The sequence below is a fragment of the Aspergillus fijiensis genome (assembly GCF_003184825.1).
Source record: "Aspergillus fijiensis CBS 313.89 unplaced genomic scaffold BO72scaffold_62, whole genome shotgun sequence".
Taxonomy (NCBI): Eukaryota; Fungi; Ascomycota; class Eurotiomycetes; order Eurotiales; family Aspergillaceae; genus Aspergillus; species Aspergillus fijiensis.
In genome coordinates this window covers 51,542-75,225 of record NW_024469038.1, presented here as the reverse complement: position 1 = coordinate 75,225, position 23,684 = coordinate 51,542, and the positions used below count along the sequence as shown (strand labels likewise).

Sequence of the window (23,684 nt, the reverse complement as noted above, 5' to 3'; positions counted from 1 at the left end):
TGCTTTTGGGGCAAATTGTGTCGAGGAACCTGAAACACCCAACCTGCAACCTTGCAGGGTTGGCCTGAGATCTTCCCTCATCGATCCCTCGCGCCGACACAATGTCAACTGCTGAGCATGAGACTTGAAGCACTGTATATGAACTAGACCCGACAAGGTGCTCGTTGACTATATCGGACTTGGAGCTGCAATTGGCTGGAGAGGGTCCGATGCCAACGCACCAGAACGCAAGCTTTCAACTTTCAGGTTGTAATTTACGCCGTAATGTACTCCATTACTGTAGGTACTGCAGTAGCTTACAGATAAAGAGGAATGGATCGAGCCCAAGCAAGGCATGAGACTGGTCATTTCCCCTCGAGGGGTGGGGGGTTTAAAAGGTAAAATTAGATAGGAAAGGATGTAGGGGACGAGCACGGTCTCAGGGAAGCACATGCGTGCCACACTGCCACCTGTGATTTATCACGGGGAGATAAAAAAGTGGATAAAGTGATTGAGCTGACAGTTCCATCGTGGCGGGGAAGAAAAAAGAAAAACAGACTGGAAATTGAAAACTGAAAGATCGAAAGATAGTCTGTAAGTTAGTCTGTAGACTCAAAACAATCGAAAAGTAGGAAGTAAGTATAGCCAGCCCGGTATTAAATACGGTAAGGTTGCCCCGACCACATCTACAGTAGGTTAGCTCTACCTGTTATCAATATTACTCCCGCATCGTCCATCAAACAATTTATTGATTATTCCCAACCCTCCCAAAGTGTGTGTGTCTCTCTGTCTCGCATGTTCCCGCAACATCCTTATACGCCTTCATTGTTGGTGGTGTTCAATGCCTTTGATTTATTTCTCCATTTCTATTCTTGGATGAGGGTTCCTTGACCCATGGTCGCCCTGCAGCTGTTAATTTCCGCTGTGCTTGCATTCACGGACATTGTGAATCGCGACGCGCTGTCCCCAGCTTGCCCTCCGCCCAACCTCCGAGACCACTACCCCCCTCCCCCCCCCTCTCCTTAACTTCCACCCCCCAGCTTTGGTGATCGCAAACCTTTCAGAAAATGAGCAACAACCCTCGATGGCTGGAGAATCTTACAGACGACTGGGTCCCAGTCCCTGCACCTGGAACTCCTGGAACGCCCGGCACTCCCACCAGCCCAATCCTATCCCGATCATTCACCCATTCCCGACGGTCTAGCCTACAAAACTCTCCTAGTCGCATTCCTGTTCCCGCGCGTCGCTCCGTCGGCCCTTCTCCTGACTCTTTCAGGAAGAAAGTTTCCAGACCGTGCCACTTCATTAAACGTGAACCACCCACACCTAAGACCCCTCGTACCCCCAAGACCCCCTCCAAGCTACGATCGCCGCTCCCTCCCCCAGAGAAGTCCAACAAGAGCAGCCCGAAACCGATCCCGAACCCGCCCTCGCTCCGTAAACAGTCGTCTGCCATGGACACGAGGTCGCCGTTGCGATCGGTTTCGAATGTCTCCGGTGAATCGGAACAACAAAGCACGGTTCAGGTTAGACCAAATAAGGGCAAAGGCAAGGAAGGCACCCCAGAATGGAAGAGAAGACTGGTGCACGGAAACATCGCCGCTGGGGAGCAGCGCGACTTATTTGCGCCGATTGGGCTGGAGAGTGTTTTCAAACCTCCGACCCCGGGCACCGAAAAGACGCACGAGGAGGCGCTATCGCGATTGAAACAGTTAGACAGTATGTGGCACTTTACGACCCCAGTAGGCTATGACGATGCCAGTTTCCAAGATCCTTCATCATTTGGCGCATACAACGACGAAGATTCAGTGGGCCACAGTCCGAAGTCGTCACCGAAGCAGGAAGAGGCTCGGAGCAGTCCGCTGGGTTCGCCAGGATCACCAGGATCACCAAGGTCGCCAGGATCACCAAGGTCGCCAGGATCACCAAGGTTGCCAGGTTCGCCAGGGTCGCCAGGGTCGCGCAGCAGGATGCGAGCCATGAGCAAAGAATCAAAGCGACCCTCACCAGAAAATGACGAACACCTCGACGTTTCCTTCGCCGACACACAACAAAGAACCGCGAGCGGCATGGAGGATTTGCGCAATGAAGACATAACACCAATCACGTTCACACGCACGAACACAGTTGACGGACAGACTACGTCGGAGGTCATTAAATCGGCACTGAAACAGGTGACAAACAAGCTCGAGAGACTACACCTTTCACCCTGGGACCGACCAGAATCTCCAGCGAGTGACAGCCTGTTGATTCACCAACAGCCAGAAATCGCGGTGGATACCATGCCGGAGGATGACTTGCTCGATGTCACGAGTCATTCTCTACCAAAAGACCTCTCCATGGGGACGCTAGATTACCGGGGAAGAGGAGCCTTCGCAAACTTGCGGAGGGAAGAAGAGGTGAACGAAGGTTCTTTCCAAAGAATTCGTCTTTCCCCGCCCACCTTCCCTTCTGAGCGCCTCTCGCCGTTTCTTCCTGCCAGCTCCAGAATCCGAAGCTCGCCCCCATTCTACCAAAAACCCAATCCTCTAACCGACCCACCAACGCTCCCACGACCCTCATCTGCCCATGTTGGTGCGCCGAAGCTCCTGCAATCCAGCGCCGATCACTTGAAACCAGACGCCATGCCCTCCTCTGGAAGCCCGCTCAAGCTCTTCGGAAACCATGATACCTTCACCAACAATCGCCTTTTGCGCAGGATGAGCCAGTTCGAAGAGACATTTGGGGGTATGTCCGAGGATGATGAACCAGACTCGCCATCAGAGGGAGCTCGTCGCAAGGGCGAAGGAAGAAGTTTTCTTACCGTCAACCATGAGGTTCTGGGTGAGCCATCTTCACGGCGACATGAAAGACCGCGGTCGCGCAATACCCCGACCCCGCGTATCAACAAATTCGGTGACGGCCAGCTGGACAATTTTGACTTTTCCGACACAAGTCCGTATGAACCCAAATTTTTGAATAGTGAGATGGTGGAGCCTACTCAAGAACCGCCGCGACAACAGTCTGTTGAGCGAAGATTTCTGCGGCGCCGCTCGTATAGACAGAACAGCCATAGTTCCGACTTCAACAAATCGAACAGGGGCTCGAGGTCTACGGCTTTGTCAGATATCACCTCAAGTTCCAAGGCTATAAGAAATCAAGGGCTGGCAAGAGTAGAGGAGATGTACCCGTCAGAGACCGATACAACGCCGAACACGCCTGCTAAAGACCCAACCCCCAAGAGGCGCAGAACCTTCCTTAGGTCTTACAATTCGAGACAAGATCCTGCTGAAAATACGGCTCAGGATCCAGATAATATATCCTTGCTCCAGCGAAGCTTGGTCCAGCAAGGAGTGAGATGTGATGATGACCAAGATCATCAATTCTCAGTCCGTTCCCGATCGTCCCCTCGACCGCGAACTCCAACCACAAGTCAAGGGCGGTCTGCTTCACGAAAAAGGCCGTCATCAGGCAAGGCTTACTCGCGGGCTGAGTATGCCGATTCCATCGACCTAGGTTCCCCCGAGGACAGCGCAATACCCATGGTAAGGGTGAATGGTATCAATGAAGGTGGCCGTAAGGGCTCAATCACCACTCAAGACTTCCTGAACGAAGCGACCAAGATCATGGACATCATTCGATCCAAAGGCAGGTCCGCAGGCGGTCTGTCTAGCGTAGAGGAATCTGATGCAGAGGAAGATATCGACGAAAGCGGAAGCTATGAAGACGAATCGACTCGGGAGGAATTTTCGCGGCCTCCTAGTCGCGAAGGAACGGACATGCGGAGACTGAGGGAGCCCCAACAACAAAGCCCACGGATCCTAAGCCACCTCAAGAAGTTTCAGGAGGTCGATGACCAGGAGTTTGGGGTCAACGCATCCGCCATGTCTCTGAATCTGCACCAAGACCGGGATCATCCGAATGATAACAGCAGCGGTCTACACGATGCGGAAACAGAGGAAGGCGAGAGCCATGAGCTCGACCTGCAGTCGGCTGATCTAGACTTCCGCCAGCGTGATGGATTCTCAGCCGGTGAACCTGAGGAGGATGATGACCTGCCCGAACTTTTGACCATCAATACGCAAGTATCGTCCAAGAGCCTCAGTGCGCGCTCGGTCCCCACCGGCTCTTCACAGAGTTCGCATGCAAAGGGTGTTCTCTCATCCGATGTCGTCTCGCGACTTATACCCGAACAAGTGAATGGGCTGACCTATGACCGGGACAAGAATCAGTGGGTTCGGGAGAAACCCAAACCAACTTCCGAGAAGCCCAAGGGCGAAGATAGTGAAGACGATCCGTTCAAGGACATTCCTGACCTCAGTGTTGATGAACTGCAAGAGATGATGCGAATGCAGAGCTCCACCTCTCCCGAAAGAACAAAGGACTCTATTCGGCTCGAGAATGACCACCACTCAAGTCCACTAAGTTCACCTCGTTATTCGACGAAATCATTGATGCGCCAGTCGCAATTCAGAGATACAGGCACTTCGGTCGACGACAGCTCAGTGCGGTCCAAAGCACCCATTGATTCCAACGTTTCCGACTCTGAAACCAAAGCAACTTCTTGGGGTACAGACGCCCGCAAATCGAGCAAAACTATCAGCGAGGTGGAGCATGAGATTCAGCTTCACGAAGGACGACTATCGAAACCACCTCAACGTTTGGGGAATGGCCGCCAGCAAGCGCGTGTTGTGACGATAAGCTTTTCGTCCCCGCTTGTCTCCCACGTTGCATACAGCGACGCAGAGAGCCCTGCAAAGCTTCTGCAAGCCCGAGGCAACCTGCAGCCTCATACGAATTCCAACGTACCCGGCAACAGTCCGTTAGGATTCACACAAACTCAGAAGAGCTTATTGTTACCCCAACCTGAATCACCCGACAATAGGACATCCTTGACTCGTCAACCGTTCACTCCTGGCAAAGGAACAAAGGAAGAGGAATTTCCAGAGGCTCTGAGTCTGGTTCGGAGAGACATGGGGTCGATCGATTGGACCCCACAAAGGAACGCGGATACATCAGTGGCATGCCTTGAGAACAATGGCCAGGAATCAGCCCACAGTTTTCACCTCAGCTCCTTACCCGACTTCACCGTTGACCAGATTGATCCTTCCCTTCATCTGGAGGTAAGCTATGTTGCGCAGCGAACTCATCCTACGTCACTGCGCCAAGTCCATGGAACATTCGCATTGGCAACGGAAGAACTGCTTAAACATATTACTGAGGCGGAACCGTGGGAGCCGCACTGGGAGAACGTTCGCCGTCTGATTCTTCGACACAAGGGCCTGATTACACTCCATAAACTGTGTGATTACTGCCCATGTCTCGAAGAGCTGGACGTCTGTGGCAATGATATAGGCCAATTAAGTGGCGTGCCCCAAACGGTTAGGACACTCAATATCCAAGATAATTGTCTCTCTAACCTTACGGCCTGGGGCCACTTGACGAATCTGCAATATCTTGACGTGTCTGGCAACGGATTGGAGAGTCTCGGTGCATTCAGTAATTTGATTCACCTTCGGGAGCTCAGAGCAAATGACAACAACATTAAGGACATCAGTGGCATTTTCGACTTGGATGGATTGTTAAGCTTGCAACTCAGAAATAATGAGCTCGAGGAGCTTGACTTTGGTCGAGCGGAGCTGTAAGTGGTCCAGAACTTGGATGCCATTGCTGAAAGTAGCTAACACTTTTCGCGCGCCAACAGGACTCGGCTCGAGACATTGGATCTTAGCCACAACCAGCTCACGTCTATACGCAACATCGGTTCCCTCTCATCTCTCACAACGGTTGACCTTCGTTACAACAGACTGTATGAGTTCGCTGCGTCGGCGACTCTTTTCAATCTACAATCGCTCAAAGTCTCGAACAATGTATTGCGCAGCCTTGACATCTCGATGTTCCCGTCGTTGACGCTCCTTTACGTGGACCAGAACTTTTTGAGTACGATTTCCGGGCTTGCTACATGTCACTCACTGGAAGTTCTATCTGCTCGAGAGCAGATGAGTGGTAGCAATGGCGGCCTATTTGATATTGACTTGGGCTTGACGCAAGACATACGCAAAGTATTTCTTTCCTCTAATAGGCTGGCACCGCGCTGTCTTGCACCATCCAACGCCCTTCTGAGCCTGCAGCTCCTGGACATCGCTTCATGCAGCTTACAAGACCTTCCGGAAGATTTCGCATCAAGCTTCCCCAATGTGGTGGTCTTGAACATGAACTTTAACTCACTCAAGGGAGTCAACGAATTGGTGGGCATGAAATGTCTATCCAGACTGACGATCGCTGGCAACAACATTACCAGACTCAGGCGTCTTTGTCAAGTCCTGGGTCGCATAGGACGGACTAACAAAGGGAGAGTCTGCTCTCTCCAGAAAATTGATACCCGAGGAAACCCGCTTACGTTGCGGTTCTACCCAACTGCAGTCATCAAAAGCGGCACAGCCAACACAAAGAAGCTTAAAATTAGGGAGGACCGCTCCCAGCGCAACGTCAACTCGGACATCCCATCGGCTCTGGCCGAGTTCAAGAATTTCGACCTGAATTCATCGGTTGCTGTGAGGAAAGATGATAAGTCGGATGGCATAAAAGAACTCGAAATCCATGACCCCTATACCCTTCCATTAGCGGACCCAGTGGCAGACCAGAAGCACCTGTCTCACTTGGACGAGGCGACACGATTGCGGCGCAGTATCTTCGAGCTCATGCTTTATGCAGGCAGTGGTGGGTCCATCAAAATCCTGGATGGATTGGAACTACGGCCATCTCTTGAAGACGGTTCTGACATGGACCGGGCCTGGGCCAAACTCGAGAAGCTTGGTGTGCTCCGGAAGAAGGCGATCACGGCATGAGACCGGCGGCATTAATTTTGCAGGATATGGAGTTTTACTGGCATTGAAGGTGGTTTTGCTTTTCTATTTATTTCGTGTACACATTTTTCCCCCTCGGTGTCGATCTTCATGTTGGATGGATGGCGTCACACTTGATGTTTTTGACCCAAGTGGCTTGCATACCAGGAGTTGTGTGACTTGAGCATTTGACTTTCGAGCGGACTACCCCTGGGCTTTTGTTGTGCATTGCATTGGTACTTGTTCTAATACAATTCTAATTTTCTCCCACCTCACTGCATGGAAGGGAAGTTCTTGCTGTGCAATGCCTAGACGAGGACCTTTTACAAGACTTACGTAGCGAACATCTTGATGTTGAAAACTGCACACTTGCACACTACTGCTAAAATATACGTCCGGTCTAGATAATGTGCACCTTGTGACTGTGATTCTGCTTATGCGATTTAAAGCTGCCAAGGTGATTCCAGGCCTTCTGTCGGCCGGCATCAGCGCGCCATTTCCACGTTCAGTTAAAGCGGTCGGTCGAGGCCAGTAGCGACACTACGCTTCTGCCTCGATGGTCTTCATCTGGGCGGTAAAGGTCTTCCGGATCCACTCCACATAGGCCTTCCACTTGTGGTGTTCACCCGCGACCTCGGCACTGGGGAACGCCTTGCTCAACTCGCGGCTGATCTTGAGGACGCCCAGCGAGGCCTCCTGCGCCTTCTCGAGCTCCTGCTTGACGGCGTTCTCCTTGGGCTTGAAGGACAGGATGGCCGTGTAGCGTTCCGAGAGCGCATCGAGGCGGCGCTGGGTCTCCTCGGGCGCGATGTGGATGAGCTTCGAGGTCATCAGGTTGGAGATGGTGCGGATGTCCTGCTCGTCATCGATGCCGGCGAGGATGCGGTCGAAGAATTCGCCAATGTGGTGCAGGGTGAAGATTGTGTCAAGGGAAGCGTAGAGCGTCTCATAGGCGGACTTTTTTCAAAGGAAAGCTGTCAGTTTGGGTCTGGCTCATGGGAAAGGGGTGGGGTGGAGAGAGAGAGAGAGAGAGAGCTATGAAAGGGGCTGTGTGCGGTTTACCTTGCGGAGTTCCAGGCCGTCGTCGACGCGATGCTTGAAGGGGCCCATTTGCACCTCACGGATGAGTTCAGGCTTGAGCTTGGCGTCCTCGAAGACGGCGGGGAGGAGCTCATTGAGGTGGGGAAGGAGGATGTCCATCTTGTTGTGAATGGCGGAATTCAATGTTGTCAGAGCGAGACGATGATTGCCCAGGTCTGGGTCACTAAGCATGTTGACGAGAAGAGGGACGATGGTGGGTCGGAGGACATCGTTGTAGGTATCTCTGGAGTCGGCGAGAGTGTAACGGAAGGCAGAGATGACAACACCACGGATACTGGCGTCTGAGTTGGAGAAATGATCCTATGTTCATCGTTAGGTCCTGCCACGTTCCGATTTGATGCGGGAAAGTTTAGTAGCGGGAGATTACCTGGAACAGAGGGATGTAGGCACTGGGATCGATGAGGGCCAGGCGACCAACACATTCCGCGCCAACAGCACGGTTGTCTTCCACCTCGGAGACCACCAGCAGTGCCTGCCAAAGCTTGGCCGCGGAAGGAGCTAGGTCAGGTCTGACGATCTCAGGATGTTGTAACAATTCTTTCACCGAATGAAGCAGCAGGTAGCTCTGCGGGTCGCTCTTTTTCAACCCACCCAGGATGTTAGGTAGGTATGCTTTCACATCGCCCGCCGCCGCATTTCCCAGAGCTGCAGCCGCAGCCAAGCGGACCTTGTCTGACTTGGAATTGAAGTGGCCGATGAAAAGTTCTGGAGTTAGCGAACAGCTAGCGCCCATTCGAAGACCAATTTCGCCCAAAATAGCGAGCGCAAGGCACTTTCGCTGAGCGTCTGGTGCGGTGTGTAATTCGGTCATGAAGTCCTCCATCTTGACACCCAAGTTAGACCCGCCATGCACGAGAAGCGTCCCAATGGCTCGCCCGACAACAGAGGTGTCACCGTTAATGCCAACATCCCGCAAAAGTTTCTTCATCAATGCTGCTCCTGCGCCTGCCTCTCCGATGACTTTCACCACCAGAAGCATGGCCTTAAGTACTGTTCCAACGAGGGGCGAAAGGACAACGGAACAGAGTGCAGAAACCAGATTGTCATTGACCAAGAGCTCGGCGTTGCCAGGTATAAGTTTCCCGAGAATAATAAGTGATGGAGCGAGGAAATGGAAGTCCTCAGCGCTTATGAGTGGCAGAAGACAGTCTTCCAGCTCCTTCATGGTGCTAGCGTCATAATGGCCCTTTGTGTTAGGATTCATGGCCAGGCTGCGCAGAGCCTCTAGACTGGCCCCCCGAAGAACGCGATCCGACTTCCGCAGCTGTGCTCCGAGCTCTGCTGTGACTTCGCCGACCCAGGATGCAGTAACGTCTGCGCCACGAGCGCAGAGAATAGCAACATCATCGACTGCCCGAACCGCTGCAAGGCGTGTGGTCTCATTTCGAAGGCGATCAACCAAAACTGCGAGGCCTTTCGAACGACGATCAAGGGAGATAAATGTCGAACCATTTTCGCCGGAGGTACGTGCCAGAAGCACGCCAAAGACGTGAATCGCACGTTGCCGAACCTCGAGATCAGCGCTGGTATCAGTGATACGTGCAAGAACCACATCGTACAATCTATCCAGCTGAGTTGCGAGATCCTGGGTTGTGCTGGCAACTCGAGGAGGCGTAAGTGCTTTCACAATCTGTTCCACGGCACCCAGTGCCTCACTGCTGACTTTGTAGTTACGATCATTGACAGCGCCAATAACACCAGGAATCAGGGCGATCAAGAAAGGCAAAAGAGCACCCGACGTGTGTGTTTCGGCAATTGCGGAGATGAGACCGAGGGTTTCGGTCTGGAGAGTACCGGTACTCGCAGAGGCCCCTAGCGAAGTGGAGGAGGAGCTAGAAACGGAAGATTTGAGGACATCAGCTATAGGATCTTCGATCTGTTGAAGGTGATCAGTCAAGCCGCCGTAGCGGACCAGTGCTAAGCTTCTGAGTAAGACGATAATCGCCTGCTTCAGGGGCACGGAAGCTTGTTTCCACATCTTGACAACGCTTTGCACAATCGTAGGTACAGAGCGAGACAATTCTGCCTGCGCACCAGACTTAGGGGAAGCCGGAGTGAGAATAGGTGTGCTGACAGCGGAGGAGGTGCCAATGCCTGGCTCAAAGTCAATCATGCTTGCATCGCTATCCTGGCGTCTGCGCTTCCTAGAATTTTTCGAGCCACCCACAGCCTCGAGGAAGCCATTGGAGGTTATGATCATGGAGCCTTCACCAGTCTTTCGGATGAGAGCAGTCATAGTAGAAACGACTTCCAGCTTCACACTCTCCTCTCTCTCCTTGTTGAATCGAGCGATAAGAGCGGGGGAAATTTGTTGATACAAGGATGCCTCATCTAGCGCGCGACTATGGCCGAAGGTCGAGATAACGCTGTACAGCAACTTGGCGGCACATCGGCGGACTTTCCAACTCATGTCATCAATATCACTGTATCCTCCTTCTTCCTCAAAGTCCTCAAACTCATCGTCATCCAGATCAGGGTCCTCCGTTACGTCATCTTCGGAGCCGTCGTCCTGAGTGCCACTCATTTCCTCATCTTCGATTTCTGCCACGTTGGGGTCGTATTTGAGGTAGCGTAGGGCGGCGTTGATGGCGAAAGGCATGTAGGGCTGCATTTGGGGACCGCAAGCACTGATCAGCGTTTCCAGCGTGACCAAAGCGGTCTCCCGGAGCTCATCAGCCTGAGGATCGTGCTCGTCATCATCATGAGAGAAAGTCGACATTGTGCTGATAAGACACGGAGCGACCGACGATCGAAAAGGCAGGCTATATGAGGTGGACAGGATGTGTAGCCAAGCTAAGGTACGGAGAAAAGCTGCAAGAAAGAAAGTAACAGAAACAAAGGAAGGAGCTGGTGGAGCTTCCAGCCAGCTGAGAAGTAGTTAAGTTACGAGGGGAACGCTCAGCTGGAAGCACCGACCGACTGGAAGCCGAGGAACCCCGCGCTAGTCCCAAAGTGTGCCGGAGACACTCCCCGATTGTCCGCATCGGTCACGTGACATGTAACAGTCATGTGATCTTCACTGCTGCAAGAAATCAAAGAGATCGAGGGACGAGGTCGGGCGAGATTGTTGCTTCGAGGCCATTAGTGCCTGCAGACCACCTTGCTTGCGAGACTTGGCTCTTTTCTTGCTACTGGCATTTTCCGCGGATTTGACAGCCATATCTGGATCCGGAAGTGCAGCGGCTGGCTGTCCGGGCAAAGGCCTCGTAGACGTTGAGGATTGAGTCGCAACTGCATTCGGTACCGTAGTCACCGAAACTACTGGAGCATTGGAGCGAACAGGTTCTTTTTTGGAGGGTTTGACGGTGCGTCGACGGCAGCGAAGGCAGATCAGAACCGTAGCCCCCTCAGCACTCAAGCCTGCAAGCTTCTTTTTCCTCTTCGAGACCTGAATAGTCCTGGTCGACATGGAGTTTCGGAGGCTCCCACATGCTCCACAAGCAAATTCTTGCTGTCGCTGATTTAAGGGCTTGAACTCGTCGCGAATGATGTTATGGTGAACGGACATCAGATGGGCCGCGGTCGATGGGCTTGCGGCCTCTAAAAAGCTTGCTGAGCTCTTCAGATATTCCAGCCTAGGTGCATGATCACTGAGTGGCATATTTTTGTTCGGAAAGAGGTTGCCTAAGCAATGGACAAGATATACAAATTCAAGTGAATGAAAAAAGGGCGAACTGATAGAGAGTCAGTTGTGAATTGGGGATTGATTGGTAAAATGTGCTCCCCCCCAAAAAAGAGGAATTGGCGGATGCAAAGCAAGCAAATCAAACACCCGCACTCGCTTTGCCAGTCCGTTGGTTGTGTTACTTCTTTGGGTACTTCTTTGGTACTTTCAGTACTCGACTTTCTTTGCTCTCCCTCCAATTCTCGTGCTCGCCCACTCGCTTTCTTTGTTTTGTATTTTTCTTTCACCTTCTCGACTCCGGTCTCTCACTTCCTAGCTACTTATCTCTCTCGACCTTACTTAGAAGAAGACAAGTCTTCAAAAATTCTTTCTGACAACAAACTGCGGGTGTTCGCTTGTTGGATTCTTCGCTTCTTTTCCGCCTGCCCCCAGATCTACTTGGCTACTTGACCATAAGTAGGCCATCCTCCAGTGCGATGGAGGCCCAACAAACCTCTAGTCCTGCTTCTGTCAGGGTCGCTTTTGAAGGCTGTGTAAGTGGTCTATTGCCTGGCCCGAGCGCTACTTTTGGAGGCTGCGAGATTAATCAACATACTCTTCGCAGGGACACGGCTGCCTCAACGACATATACGCATCGGTTGAGAACGCCGCCACCTTGAAAGGATGGGATGGCGTTGACGTGGTCATCATAGGTGGCGATTTCCAGGTGAGTCTTCCGCGATCGCCTCGCTTGGTCTCAGTAACAATCCTTTCCTCAACTGAATCTCTAGGCCGTCCGCAATGCCAACGATCTTGCCTGCATGTCTGTACCTCAGAAGTACAGGGAGTTAGGCGACTTTCACGAGTACTACAGTGGGAAACGCACCGCACCCTATCTGACTATTTTCATCGGAGGTAACCATGAGGCTGGCAATCATCTCTTCGAACTTTACTACGGAGGGTGGGTTGCCCCGAATATTTATTACTTGGGTGCAGCGAACGTTCTTCGGTTCGGCCCCCTCCGCATCGCTGGCATGTCTGGTATCTGGAAGGGCTATGACTACAGAAAGCCGCATTCGGAGAGATTGCCTTATAATCGAGACGATGTTTCAGGCATCTACCACGTGAGAGAGCTTGATGTTCGGAAGCTACTTCAGGTTCGTACCCAGGTTGACCTGGGCTTATCTCACGATTGGCCTAAGCAGGTTGAACTGTGCGGAGATTCCGAGTATCTCTTCAACACAAAGAGAGGCTTCCGTGAAGACTCCCAAAGTGGTAAACTGGGCAACCCTGCGGCCAAGTACGTCCTTGACCGTCTACGTCCCGCCCATTGGTTCTCCGCCCATTTGCATGTGAAGTTTGCCGCCATAGTCGCTCATGGAGAGTATGTTACCCCTGAACACCCGGCTGCTAAAAGGAAAGCTGAAGCTCCTCTACCCGATCCTCTTCCCGCCTCGAGTGCTCCGCACCATTTCGGCTTGGACGGTGCTCTCCTCACGGCCCTTGCGCTTCCCGATGATAATCCCCAGGCCGAGCGTATTCTCCCAGCTCGACCTGCCGCGGATCAGGAGCCTTCAGGCAACCACGAGAGCGCGGAAACAGCAAGCCAACCCTCGGCTATCGAAAAAATGGATGAAGCACCATCTGAGAAGGACATCTCCAACGAACCCAGTGATGACAAGAGTAAGATTTCAGCATGGAATAATTTCCACACCGTGGCCGCTAAGGCTGAGGCGGCTGAAAACTCTCGATTTCTGGCAGATAAATCCCTCCAGTATGCAGCTCTAAAACCGAGCGTTTCGCACGATCTGACATGGAAAAGAATCGAGACCGGCGAGGACGGATCCGGTCGTGTCTACACCGGCATCGAACGCGATAGCGCCAACAAGAAGCTGAAGACCGAGCACAAACCCGAAGCCGTGAAGAACTCCGACGAGATCGACCTCAACCTGGACAGTGACTCCGATGCGGAAACGACTCCTCACAAAGCCTCTACACCCGTGACCGGACAGACCGACGAGCCCTCTTCTAACAAGGCAGTCCCCAGCGATGACTCAAAGACTACTACGCAGGCTGACCCGGCTTTGCCGGCTAGTGGAACTGACATTCCTGAAGATATTCGCAATCAACTTCCTGCCAGCTTCGCACGCCCTCAGCCCGAATCTTACCCATTGAACGGACTGTTGCCCGATGCTATCTTCAACAAGACCACTAAATTCCTGGCACTTGACAAATGCCTTCCTCAACGCCACTTCCTACAGCTGCTCGAGATCGAAGCTATCTCCGACCAAGAAGGCATTAGTACCGAACGCCCTTATCGTTTGCAGTACGACAAAGAATGGCTAGCAATTACCCGTGTCTTCGCTGACGATCTTCAACTCGGAGACCCCGCCGCGAAGCCTCCGGCTGACAAGGGCGATCAGGTATATAAGCCGCTGATCGAAGAGGAGGAGAAATGGGTGGACGAACACGTGGTTCAGACTGGAAAGCTGGACGTGCCCGAGAACTTCACTCTAACGGCCCCAGTCTACGACCCAGCTGTCCCACTTAACACGGAGGAGCAGCCCATCGAGTACACTAACCCGCAAACCGCGCAGTTCTGCGAGCTGATAGGGATCGAGAACAAGTTCCATATGAGTGACGAGGAACGCCAAGCTCGTATGGCCGCAGGCCCTCGACCCAGTGAGTTCAGGCCCCGGGATCGAGGCCCACGTCGTGGGGGCTTTGGTCGAGGCCGCGGCGGGGGCGGCGGCGGCAGATTTCGTGGCGGCCGCGGCCGTGGAGGCGGAGGTGGGCGTGGGCGTGGTGGTGGTGGTGGTGGCCGCGGACTTCCGTACTGAAACTTACGACTTCCTGTTCTCCATTTACTCTGCGTTGAAGCAAGGACAATCTCGTTTGTGATGCTATTGTCTTTCGGTATTGGGGGTGATGCAAACGAAGGCGTACTGGGAGGGAGGGTTCTGCTTGACTTACGTTTTACTGGTTGCTCAATGATTTCTATGGTGTGATGCGTTTGACTTGGCATAGCTGGGGTCGACAAAACAGCTCTTCGTTTTCGCTTTGTCGTTTCGTGTGTAGTATGAAAACAATGCTTGTCACTGGACAAACAAATACTGGCCACTTTCTGCTTTTACGAGGCAATCAATTCTCATCAGATGCATCTGCACTTCATTGATACTATCTTCGGTTGACTTTTCGAGTCCGAGAACATAGAACTAGATGGTTCCGAAGCCTCCAAAGGTGAAAGACCACAAAAGCTAGAAGCCGTTCAAGAATCGGATCCAACTTCAGCCCAAACAACACAGCAATGTATCTCTTATGCCCTACTCAATCTCCTCAATCCTCGGGCGTAGACTCGCTTCCCTAGTCCCAGCCAAAGGATCAATCCTCAGCCCGGCAATCCGATCTCCCAACTCCAACCTCGGGCCCTCATTATTGTTATGATCAGCAGCAGCAGCAGCGGCAGCACCCCTCGACACCGCCCCAATCCCCCACATCAAAGCCTTCTCCAACCACGCCTCCAGACTCTCAACCACGACGCGTACATGACCCCTGACAATGGGATCCGTCTCCCCGCTCTCCACGAACGTGAGGGTCCGCAGCATCCGCGGGATATTCCCTATCACGGTCGTCGAGTTATTCCTCATCGCAGCAGCAGAATTCTGCTCGGCCAAAGAGAACCCGAACCCCAGTGCGTCGGCGCCTTTCTCCTCGCGCACGGTGTCCATGGCCTTCAGCACATCCGACAGGAGCACCGCGCTGGCGCGGCGCAGGATCGCGCTCTCGGGCTCGGGCTCCATCGTCAACGTGGCCAGCGCGAGGTCGACTGCGGCGCTGAGGATCGATGACCCCAAACCCAGGATGTTGGTGCGGATGGCGGTAGCGAGGATGGAGAGGGCTGACGCGCGCACGCGGAGATCGTCCGGCTCGGCGTCGGATTTCGAGCCCGCCGACCAGGCGGCGATGATGTTTTCGTAGTGCGCGAGTTGGTCGGGGGTGTGTTTCTCGTCATCGTCGTCGTCGTCAAGAGGGTTGGTGGCGGTGTCGGTGATGGTGGTTTGGGATGATGGCCCCAGGGACCAGCCGGACGGCATGATGATCTCCTTGGCTTCGCGCTCCTGTTTACGGGCCTCGCGCTCCTTCTTGCGCTGTTCTGCGGCGAGACGTTCGCGACGGGCTTTCTGGGCCTCGGGCTTGTGGGCGCGGCGGCCGGCGACGGTGAGCATCCCTTCGCCGAGGAGGCGGGCGGGTTCGCCGGTGAGGGCTTCGCCGAGGTCCTGGACGGTGCGCAGGAGGGCCTCGCCGATTTTCAGGCGCTGGTCGACGTGCCCGCCGCTGGCTTCGGGGCGGTCGATGTAGCGGTCGATCAGGGTCTTGAGGACGGTGCGTGGGTGGCGCGAGGCGAGGGTGCCGATGAGGTTGATGGCGTTGAGGTAGACGAATTCGTCGTTCGTGAGCGGTTCGTCTGAGGGGTCGGTGAGGATGGAGAGGAGGAGGGTAAGCGTGGAGGGGATGTCGAGGACCGGGGAGGATTTCTTGATCAGGGTGGAGAGGAGGGAGAAGCCCTCGGCTTGGATGGGGGCGAGGTCGGAGTTGAGGTTCGTTAGTGCGCGGCGGTGGGTTTCGAAGTCGGAGATCTCGGAGGAGGTTTTCGCGGCACTGGTGCTATCGCTGGACTGCTCGCTGAGTTGGATCTCGGCGAGCATGGAGGCGGTTGTGCCGGCTTTGGATAGCGAGGGAGGGAGGTAGGGGATGAGTTCGTCGAGTTTGGATTTGATGCTTTCGAGCACTGGTACTGTCTCTGGGGAGGTGGTGAATTCGGGGGATGCGAGGACTGTCGACAACAGACTAAATACGGCGGGCAAGGATTCAGTCGAATCCGATTGCGGATCTGCTTCTTGTCCGGCTTCTCCGGTGTTGACAATGCTGGCTAAAGACGAAAGAGACATTTTCCCGGATGTCTGATCCGTTCTCTTCTTCTTTCGAGTATATGCTCCGTGTAGCTCGCCGTCGATGATCTGCTTGATGAGTTCGAGTACCCTGAGAGGACGACGAGATAGTGTATCCTTGAAATTATCCAGCAGTGTCTCAGCCAGCTTAGCACTAACCAGCTTGCGGATTAGATTGCTGGAGTCTTCGTCCTCTTGTGTAAGTCTCATGCTGGTGAGGATCTCTGATTCGTTCGAGGGCCTCACGAGCCAACGCTCGCTGACATAGAGGAAGATGTCTCCCGTCCTTACCTCGCTATTAGGATCGGCACCTAAGACACTTAGGAACAGCTTTGCCCGCGACTGCAAGTTGTCCACGAGCCGGATAATGTTACGGCCTGTTTCTGCCGAATCACGCTTGACTAGCGATACAGACTTTTGAGGTTGTATACCATAAGTCCAGGCAGGCCCGCCATCCCAGAGCAGGTTATCGACTAGCTTCTCCAATGGCTCTAGTCCGCCTGACAGACCAAAGTATGCTTGTAAGATAGTTAGCACCTTTCCGTGCAGCACTGTCGCTTGATGTTCTAATGCATAGCAAGCCAGGCCCCAGAGGGGAAGAAGGACTGGATGGACGACTCTCTTGACGAGGCCTGGATTCGGAGGCTGGAGGACTAGACTGGTCAGTCTGTCAATTGCCAGCATCAATAGTGCCTCATCCACCAACACCTGTCCTGATGACGTTTGACACTCGTCTCTGCTAGTCAGCCATAGCCTTGAAGATGAGCTGAGGCTGGCGGTGAGCGCCTCAAAGATAGGTACTAAGAAAATGGAATGGCCTATCGTTCCACGAGACCCGTACGATCGCTTCGATAAGATACCATTACCGACGACATATGCTGCGGTCTTCCGCAGATCCGGGTCTTCGCCATCTATCAGATTCAACAGCTGTGGAGCGATCGCAGTAAAGTACTTATCCGTATCCATTCCTTGTGGTACAGATGACAGTAGGCGGGATGTTTGCATAATTGCTTGTACAGTGAAATGAGGACCATTGGACACTTGAGTCTGTGACTCGACCCCAAGGGAGGGTGCAAGCTGAGAAGCTAGAAACATCATGGTCTGTAAGACCCCGTCTGGCCGGAGGGGGATTCGAGATAAAAAACCAGAGACAACTGATTTGAACCACGGGGCTGGCTCCGATTGAAGAAACGGCGAGAGGGTAGAAAGGACTACCGTGCTGGGGGTTCTGCCGTGGCTTAGTCAATATAAATATACACTCCTGGCAGTAGCTTACTCTTCGATCAGCTTGGTAAGGCCATGACGATAATGTAACTTTTGGTCATCGAGCATCCCTATCGAATTGTAACTTAGATCCGAAAGCCCGCTGATCATATCACTTAGAATACGACCACGGACTACAGGCTGGATGCTCGGTCGTAAGTCAAATACTATATCGGTAAGTGCTATTATGATCTTCTCGAGAAGGGTTTCGTCCTGCGGCCTCTCGTGCGCAGGAGCTTGCTCCTGCTGGGCGATGACGCCTGCGGGCAAGACCGATATGACTCTTTTCTGAAGCGGGATCGCAACTCCCCGCGAAAGCGAGGGGTAGATACCCTCTAGAGAGATCAAGTCCAGCAGCGCATGGAGGAGCCGCCGTCGCTTGGCATCTTCGAGTGCAGCATCCTCTGCGTCTGCCGAACTGTGGCGGAGGGCCTCGTTATCGGCATCGCTCAGTGGTGTCACAAAGGCGGTATGAACGGAGCTTAGGATCTCCAAGGCCTTGCCAATGACAATCCTTCGTTTGGGCACGTCTTCTCCACATGTCTCAGAGCTGTTGCTGCCTAGCAGAATGTCCAGGAGGGACTTTCCGCGATGTTTTTGGATTTCCCCTTCACACTGGGTTAGCCTCGACATCAACGGCACGGAAGGGCTATCAGGTCTGCATACCTCTTTGGAGAACAGGATCCAGAAACCTGGTGGCAGCCGCAAAGGCTTCCTTCACCCGCAAAGATTCTCCCATGATTCTGGAGACGGGACAACTGGGGTTGGCTGTATAATCATCTCATGGAATCATTCTTTCTTCCTACCTCATGAACGGGTGAACCGATGGAGAGATTATCTAAGCGGGCAGGGCGTGACGAGCGGCTTCCGCGTGCTTCCCTGACTAACTGGATCCGGTTAGAGGCCGCCACTGGTGGGTTGCAGATTAATTCTTCACCCTGCAATGATGATCAGGGACTGTACGGAGGCTGCAGTGTACTTACTGTACCTAGTATATACTGCCGGCTCAAGTCTTCTTTCTTCTCCTCTTGCCTGGGAGAATCAACCTCGGGTCTGTCAATCAGCAGCGTTTGGGTCAGAGTAAGGATTAAGAACGGTTTTATCAACGAAAGGGAAATCTTCTTATCAAGTCACTCCGTCTAGCGGTGTCTCGTTCCTGTGTTTTGAGAAGGAAAAAGGAGTAAAACCCACTGTCACCGGCTAGTACGTAAACTCTATGCCGACAGGACCACACTGGTATAGCCGAGCTTTTACCAAGAGCGCTAGGCCGAAGCTTGTAAAATTGCTTAATCAGTGGTCTGTGGACTGCGACCAGAACCCTGACTAGACCCAACCAGGTTGAACCAGGTTCAACCAACCCTAAGGCCAGGGAATCTTCAGGCGAGCCGAAGGCGCCATCAGGACCCTGAAACGCAAGCCATTGGACCACCACAGGTAAGACAAGCGGTTTGTGGCTGTACTGTACCGAAGAATACCCCTATACTGGTCTGCACTGCAATTGATATCAGGGTCGAGTGATTGCAAAGGGGTCCAGCTATGCCGTTTAAGCTTAGCCTTGACTTCATGTAGAGTGAGCACTCGGAGCGAGAGTGATTCGCAGTTGACAAAAGGGGAACAAGATATTGAGCAGCACTGCGATAGGCTCACCCAGCAGGACCATATAAGACGTCAACATGGCGCTCGAGAGTAATCAACAGCACTCGATCATTCACTCCTTCTCTCAATCACTCTCTACCACTTTCGTTCCTTTCGCTTTCTTTTCTTATAGAAACACAAACACTTTCCTTAAATCACCATGCCTTCCTTCTCTTCTCTTGTGGCCTACAGCCTGGCTGCTGGGGCTACTCTTGTGTCCGCTTCCCCCATAGAGGCTCGCGGCAGTTGCACTTTCACCACCGCTGCTGCTGCGAAGGCGGGTAAGGCCAGCTGCTCGACCATTGTCCTCGACAACATTGCTGTTCCTGCCGGAACCACGCTGGACTTGACCGGCCTCAAGAGCGGCACTCATGTCACCTTCGAGGGCACCACCACTTTTGGCTATGAGGAATGGGCGGGTCCCTTGATCTCAATGAGTGGCACGGACATCACCGTTACCGGAGCCTCCGGTCATCTCATCAACTGCGATGGCTCCCGCTGGTGGGATGGTAAGGGAACGAGCGGAAAGACCAAGCCCAAGTTCTTCTACGCCCACGGGCTGGACTCCTCCTCCATCACTGGACTCGAGATCAAGAATACCCCTCTCATGGCCTTCAGTATCGAGGCAAACGATATCACCCTCACCGATATTACCATCAACAACGCTGATGGCGACAGCCTTGGTGGCCACAACACCGACGCATTCGACGTGGGCAACTCGGTTGGCGTGAACATCGTCAAGCCCTGGGTCCACAACCAGGACGACTGTCTCGCAATCAACTCCGGCGAAGTATATCAGCCTCTTTCTCCGGCCCCCTGGCTGATCAAGGCAGTCACTAATCCATGGTCTACTGCTTAGAATATCTACTTCACCGGCGGAACTTGCATCGGCGGCCACGGCCTCTCTATCGGCTCGGTGGGTGGCCGTTCCGACAACACCGTCAAGAACGTCACGATCGAGCACTCCACCGTGTCCAACTCTGAGAATGCCGTCCGCATCAAGACCATCTCCGGCGCCACGGGCTCTGTTTCCGACGTCAAATACACGAACATTATCATGTCCGGTATCACCGACTACGGAGTGGTCATCCAGCAGGACTATGAGGATGGCAAGCCCACCGGTAAGCCTACCAACGGTGTGTCGGTCACGGATATCACACTGGATGGCGTGACCGGTAGTGTTGCGAGCGGTGCCACGGAGGTCTACCTCCTGTGTGGCAGCGGTAGCTGCAAGGATTGGACCTGGACTGATGTCAAGGTTACTGGCGGCAAGAAGTCCAGTGCTTGCAAGAACTATCCCTCTGTTGCGTCTTGTTAAGTTAGGGAGCTTCGTCGGCCTAGTCTGGGGGCTACTTGCTTAGTACACCCATTTTTCAGTGACTCACTGAGTCTCAGCTGTATTTCAAGCCATGTCAGCCATCTACTGTACATACCCCTTTTTGAGTAACCTATCTTCTATAATCATATATCCACAGTATATAATCTTTTTCCTATCAATAACTGAGTGTAGAAGTTCAATAGATTTCCCATCTTTCCTAGCAAACCCCAAGGCCAGGATGTTGCCACAACATTGGCACAATAGATAATACGCACCTTCGGAGCAGCTTACGGACTCGACGATCCACAAGATGTGTACTCAGACCAAACTTTGGCTAAGCATTATCCTCAAGACGCAGACCATACATGTGGTTCATGACTGACCGCAAAAAGATCCCCGCCGGACTACGCGGCACAAAATACACCAACAACCTGAAGGATCACAGAATAAATTAATTGTCTCACTCCGACGGAACAATGTCGCTGAAACCTAAATCATATCTATAGTATCATGGACTACGCTCCTTAAATCAGCGCCAGCGCTAGTCTCAGCTTAGCGTCAAAAGCCAAAGTTATTTAGAGTGTGCCGAGCCCATTTGGAGCAGGATCGTGTCGATCATGTTCACTCCCATGCAAACTTACACATCTATGTCCACTATGATCCAGAGCAATCCTGCTGATATGGCACGATGGCTCCGTCAGTCAAGGTAGGCCGCGTAGATCACCATTTTGGGAAGATCGGTACAGCTGTTCCCCGATGATACAGCCCTTCCGATCGTGGAGACCGTCCTCGAGAACGGATCATTCGACGAGGGGGATGTTTTCCAGGGCATCGGAGGTAGAGCAGCGGTGTACAGTATACTAAACTCATAGTCCAATCCTTCACAATGAGGAACGAGATAGTACGTACTCGACCATGCTCCCTCCTTTACAGCTCAGCTCAACCCTACAATATAAAAAGAGCAAGAAAGACAACCCCCCTCCTCTCACCCTGTCTCACCAGCATTCCTCAATCGCCTTCCCTCTTGCAAGCAACCTCTTCTTCCTCTCCATCAACACCCCAAGCACCCTCGAGCAAAACCACAATGGTCCAACTCTTCACCCTTGGCCTCCTCCTCCTCGGCGCCCTCGCCACCACCACCCAAGCATGCACCTACTGCCAATGCGAATTCGCCAACAGCGAGCATTGCTGCGTGTACTCGGTGAGATCCATCCCCAACGCCCACAGCATGTCACACCAATGAGGGCTTGTTTATCGCTAACGCTACTCGGCCATCGTGTTCAGGACGCAAGCGCCGGAGAGCTGGACTGCGCGTCCATCTGCGCCAACGCTCATCGCGCGGATGGGGTCAGCAACTCGGATGGAACGGCCGGCACCGCCTGCAATGCTGGGGGGAAGTATGAGTGTATTAGTGCGTTCACGGCGTTGGATCGGACGCCTTGTTATACGGAGTAGATTTTGAGGGAGCCCGGGGGAGAAGGGGGTTGGTGGTTGGGTTGGGTTGTGGGGGCGTCTTGGGGACTAGGATAGTTGGTATAGTAAAGGGGGAGTGTCGGTTAGAAGTTAGGCTCGTTTTGTTCTTGGTTGGGAGATATTCGGAGCGTCATTGTGTGCTGGGTGAATGTTGCTCTGGGGGGGGGGTAAATGGGGTTGTTTCTGGTATCCTGTGGAGCGGTTTCAGAAGTAGGGGATGACTCATTCTTCTTTCGGGACAGTTCATGGGCATTAGTATCACTAGGTATGGCTTGATAACCGTACGGTGGAGACAGTATACGAAAGGTATCCGATCTGACTTCTAATGAAAAGTACACATTGGGTGGTGCGAAAGACGGCAATTGATAGGTAGTAGCTTCTAATATACAAGGGGGGTATCTCTATCTTCCGGTGCTTATAGCTATCTACAATATCTGCAGCGGAACAGTCATTGACACTCTGCTTCTCCCCCACGCACCTGGGGCCCGATAACAGATATCGACTCTCAATGCATACACCCGAGAGATGAAGCAGTGGCTGAATGTTGGGGGGTAGTCAAAATCACCAGGAAGCTCCACGGGCACCTGGATTGTGGATCTGAAACTCGGCGAGGTCTCATCATCTGTGCTCTTCGGCTGCCACTTCAGAGGGCCGGGCTGCATGTCTGCTAACGACACCGGGTATATATAATGGTTCTGGTGGCGGCCCCAAGTTACCGGATTGGTCAAGTCGGGAAAGTCTGACCAAGGCTTTGCGCCGAAGAGGGTGATCGCTTGGAGCTCGACTTTGATGGCTGACAGTTTTGGCGGAGGGGCACCGGATAGGGCTCTGTAATGCAGGTCGATGGGCACCATTCTAAAAGGAGTCTTTCCTGGTGCTATCGCTGTGGGTTGGACTGCTTGGGCTGACAGAACACCCTGGAGTGCTCTGGAAAAACCCCTTGTGATTGCAACTTCTCGCCGCAGGCAATAGAATTTGCTTTCCCGTGGCACGAGGACCGGTGCTCGCTCCACACGCAACGGACGAATGTTTATCGGGTGCTCCCATTCCACAATGGGGGCTGTTGTCCCGGCCTTGAAAGACTTCTTGCTTATGCGGAGAGATATGTGGTAAATAACTGAGGCTGTTTCAGGAGCCATATCATCCTTGCCATGTAATGACTTCTTCCGGAGGCCTAGTGTTCCAAGACTTGGCGGAAGGGAGAGATGTTCTTCATGTACTTGTCCATGACGACAACTATGCTGGCAGGCTTGAAGTGGTAGCGCGCAAGGAACCACAAACTCAAAGCTTAGACAATACTCGACTCCGGCGTCAAGGCCTTCCGCTCGTTCAGAGGGATCATCAAGTGGCTGGCTCATGCGCAGAAAAGTGGTTGATGCTATTGGTTGTGGTAACGGCACTGCGTTCTCACTAAGGTCCACCTGTACATTCACCTTGCCTGCCGGACTGTTAGTGAAGAGTGCTTGTCAAGATAGACAATGTTTAGTACCTTCAAATATAAGATCGAACTGGAGTGGAGAAGAGCTTCTATGGCTTGT

At 53.0% G+C, this 23,684-nt stretch overlaps 8 protein-coding genes across 8 annotated transcripts; 4 read left to right on the top strand and 4 right to left on the bottom strand.

Moving 5' to 3' along the window:
- Window positions 1-1,038: 1,038 nt before the first annotated feature.
- On the top strand, window positions 1,039-7,046 carry BO72DRAFT_531203 (uncharacterized protein). Its single transcript, XM_040950343.1, has 2 exons — window positions 1,039-5,599; window positions 5,663-7,046. The coding sequence occupies exons 1-2, from the start codon at window positions 1,047-1,049 to the stop codon at window positions 6,804-6,806; spliced, it is 5,697 nt and encodes a 1,898-aa protein (XP_040797252.1). The 5' UTR covers window positions 1,039-1,046; the 3' UTR covers window positions 6,807-7,046.
- A 297-nt stretch (window positions 7,047-7,343) lies between these two features.
- On the bottom strand, window positions 7,344-10,623 carry BO72DRAFT_500203 (TIP120 domain-containing protein; the record flags this gene model as incomplete). The annotated part of the gene is made up of 3 exons (XM_040948887.1): window positions 7,344-7,760; window positions 7,866-8,204; window positions 8,272-10,623. The coding sequence occupies 3 exons, from the start codon at window positions 10,621-10,623 to the stop codon at window positions 7,344-7,346; spliced, it is 3,108 nt and encodes a 1,035-aa protein (XP_040797251.1).
- Window positions 10,624-10,771: 148 nt separating this feature from the next.
- BO72DRAFT_246970 (ribonuclease P Rpr2/Rpp21/SNM1 subunit) lies at window positions 10,772-11,643 on the bottom strand. The gene has a single exon (XM_040939981.1). The coding sequence runs from the start codon at window positions 11,503-11,505 to the stop codon at window positions 10,921-10,923; it is 585 nt and encodes a 194-aa protein (XP_040797250.1). The 5' UTR covers window positions 11,506-11,643; the 3' UTR covers window positions 10,772-10,920.
- A 114-nt stretch (window positions 11,644-11,757) lies between these two features.
- On the top strand, window positions 11,758-14,646 carry BO72DRAFT_412961 (RNA lariat debranching enzyme). Its single transcript, XM_040942492.1, has 3 exons — window positions 11,758-12,062; window positions 12,134-12,235; window positions 12,300-14,646. Exons 1-3 carry the CDS (start codon window positions 12,006-12,008, stop codon window positions 14,346-14,348), a joined length of 2,208 nt encoding a protein of 735 aa, XP_040797249.1. The 5' UTR covers window positions 11,758-12,005; the 3' UTR covers window positions 14,349-14,646.
- Window positions 14,647-14,678: 32 nt separating this feature from the next.
- Window positions 14,679-18,495, bottom strand: BO72DRAFT_412959 (RTP1/Tango6 family protein). The gene is made up of 3 exons (XM_040942491.1): window positions 18,387-18,495; window positions 17,734-18,328; window positions 14,679-17,685 (listed from the first exon to the last, which is right to left on the bottom strand). Exons 1-3 carry the CDS (start codon window positions 18,457-18,459, stop codon window positions 14,832-14,834), a joined length of 3,522 nt encoding a protein of 1,173 aa, XP_040797248.1. The 5' UTR covers window positions 18,460-18,495; the 3' UTR covers window positions 14,679-14,831.
- A 934-nt stretch (window positions 18,496-19,429) lies between these two features.
- BO72DRAFT_437859 (glycoside hydrolase family 28 protein) lies at window positions 19,430-20,719 on the top strand. Its single transcript, XM_040943365.1, has 2 exons — window positions 19,430-20,145; window positions 20,215-20,719. The coding sequence occupies exons 1-2, from the start codon at window positions 19,516-19,518 to the stop codon at window positions 20,671-20,673; spliced, it is 1,089 nt and encodes a 362-aa protein (XP_040797247.1). The 5' UTR covers window positions 19,430-19,515; the 3' UTR covers window positions 20,674-20,719.
- An 848-nt stretch (window positions 20,720-21,567) lies between these two features.
- On the top strand, window positions 21,568-22,511 carry BO72DRAFT_451915 (uncharacterized protein). The gene is made up of 2 exons (XM_040945608.1): window positions 21,568-21,874; window positions 21,958-22,511. The coding sequence occupies exons 1-2, from the start codon at window positions 21,758-21,760 to the stop codon at window positions 22,126-22,128; spliced, it is 288 nt and encodes a 95-aa protein (XP_040797246.1). The 5' UTR covers window positions 21,568-21,757; the 3' UTR covers window positions 22,129-22,511.
- Window positions 22,512-22,571: 60 nt separating this feature from the next.
- BO72DRAFT_519049 (arrestin domain-containing protein) lies at window positions 22,572-23,585 on the bottom strand (the record flags this gene model as incomplete). The annotated part of the gene is made up of 1 exon (XM_040949678.1): window positions 22,572-23,585. A coding segment is annotated over one exon (1,014 nt), but the record flags the coding sequence as incomplete, so codon positions are not given.
- Between the last annotated feature and the right edge of the window lie 99 nt (window positions 23,586-23,684).

What these genes read in the sequence shown, in the direction of transcription:
- BO72DRAFT_451915 (XM_040945608.1), top strand. Translation starts at nt 21,758, where the DNA reads ATGGTCCAACTCTTCACCCTTGGCCTCCTCCTCCTCGGCGCCCTCGCC. An exon ending in AGCATTGCTGCGTGTACTCG is followed by an intron (nt 21,875 to 21,957) that starts GTGAGATCCATC and finishes CATCGTGTTCAG; the next exon opens with GACGCAAGCGCCGGAGAGCT.
- BO72DRAFT_531203 (XM_040950343.1), top strand. Translation starts at nt 1,047, where the DNA reads ATGAGCAACAACCCTCGATGGCTGGAGAATCTTACAGACGACTGGGTC. An exon ending in GACTTTGGTCGAGCGGAGCT is followed by an intron (nt 5,600 to 5,662) that starts GTAAGTGGTCCA and finishes GCGCGCCAACAG; the next exon opens with GACTCGGCTCGAGACATTGG.
- BO72DRAFT_437859 (XM_040943365.1), top strand. Translation starts at nt 19,516, where the DNA reads ATGCCTTCCTTCTCTTCTCTTGTGGCCTACAGCCTGGCTGCTGGGGCT. An exon ending in TCGCAATCAACTCCGGCGAA is followed by an intron (nt 20,146 to 20,214) that starts GTATATCAGCCT and finishes TCTACTGCTTAG; the next exon opens with AATATCTACTTCACCGGCGG.
- BO72DRAFT_412959 (XM_040942491.1), bottom strand. Translation starts at nt 18,459, where the DNA reads ATGGGAGAATCTTTGCGGGTGAAGGAAGCCTTTGCGGCTGCCACCAGG. An exon ending in GGATCCTGTTCTCCAAAGAG is followed by an intron (nt 18,329 to 18,386) that starts GTATGCAGACCT and finishes CCCAGTGTGAAG; the next exon opens with GGGAAATCCAAAAACATCGC. An exon ending in CTTACCAAGCTGATCGAAGA is followed by an intron (nt 17,686 to 17,733) that starts GTAAGCTACTGC and finishes AAGCCACGGCAG; the next exon opens with AACCCCCAGCACGGTAGTCC.
- BO72DRAFT_246970 (XM_040939981.1), bottom strand. Translation starts at nt 11,505, where the DNA reads ATGCCACTCAGTGATCATGCACCTAGGCTGGAATATCTGAAGAGCTCA.
- BO72DRAFT_412961 (XM_040942492.1), top strand. Translation starts at nt 12,006, where the DNA reads ATGGAGGCCCAACAAACCTCTAGTCCTGCTTCTGTCAGGGTCGCTTTT. An exon ending in GGGTCGCTTTTGAAGGCTGT is followed by an intron (nt 12,063 to 12,133) that starts GTAAGTGGTCTA and finishes TACTCTTCGCAG; the next exon opens with GGACACGGCTGCCTCAACGA. An exon ending in TCATAGGTGGCGATTTCCAG is followed by an intron (nt 12,236 to 12,299) that starts GTGAGTCTTCCG and finishes CTGAATCTCTAG; the next exon opens with GCCGTCCGCAATGCCAACGA.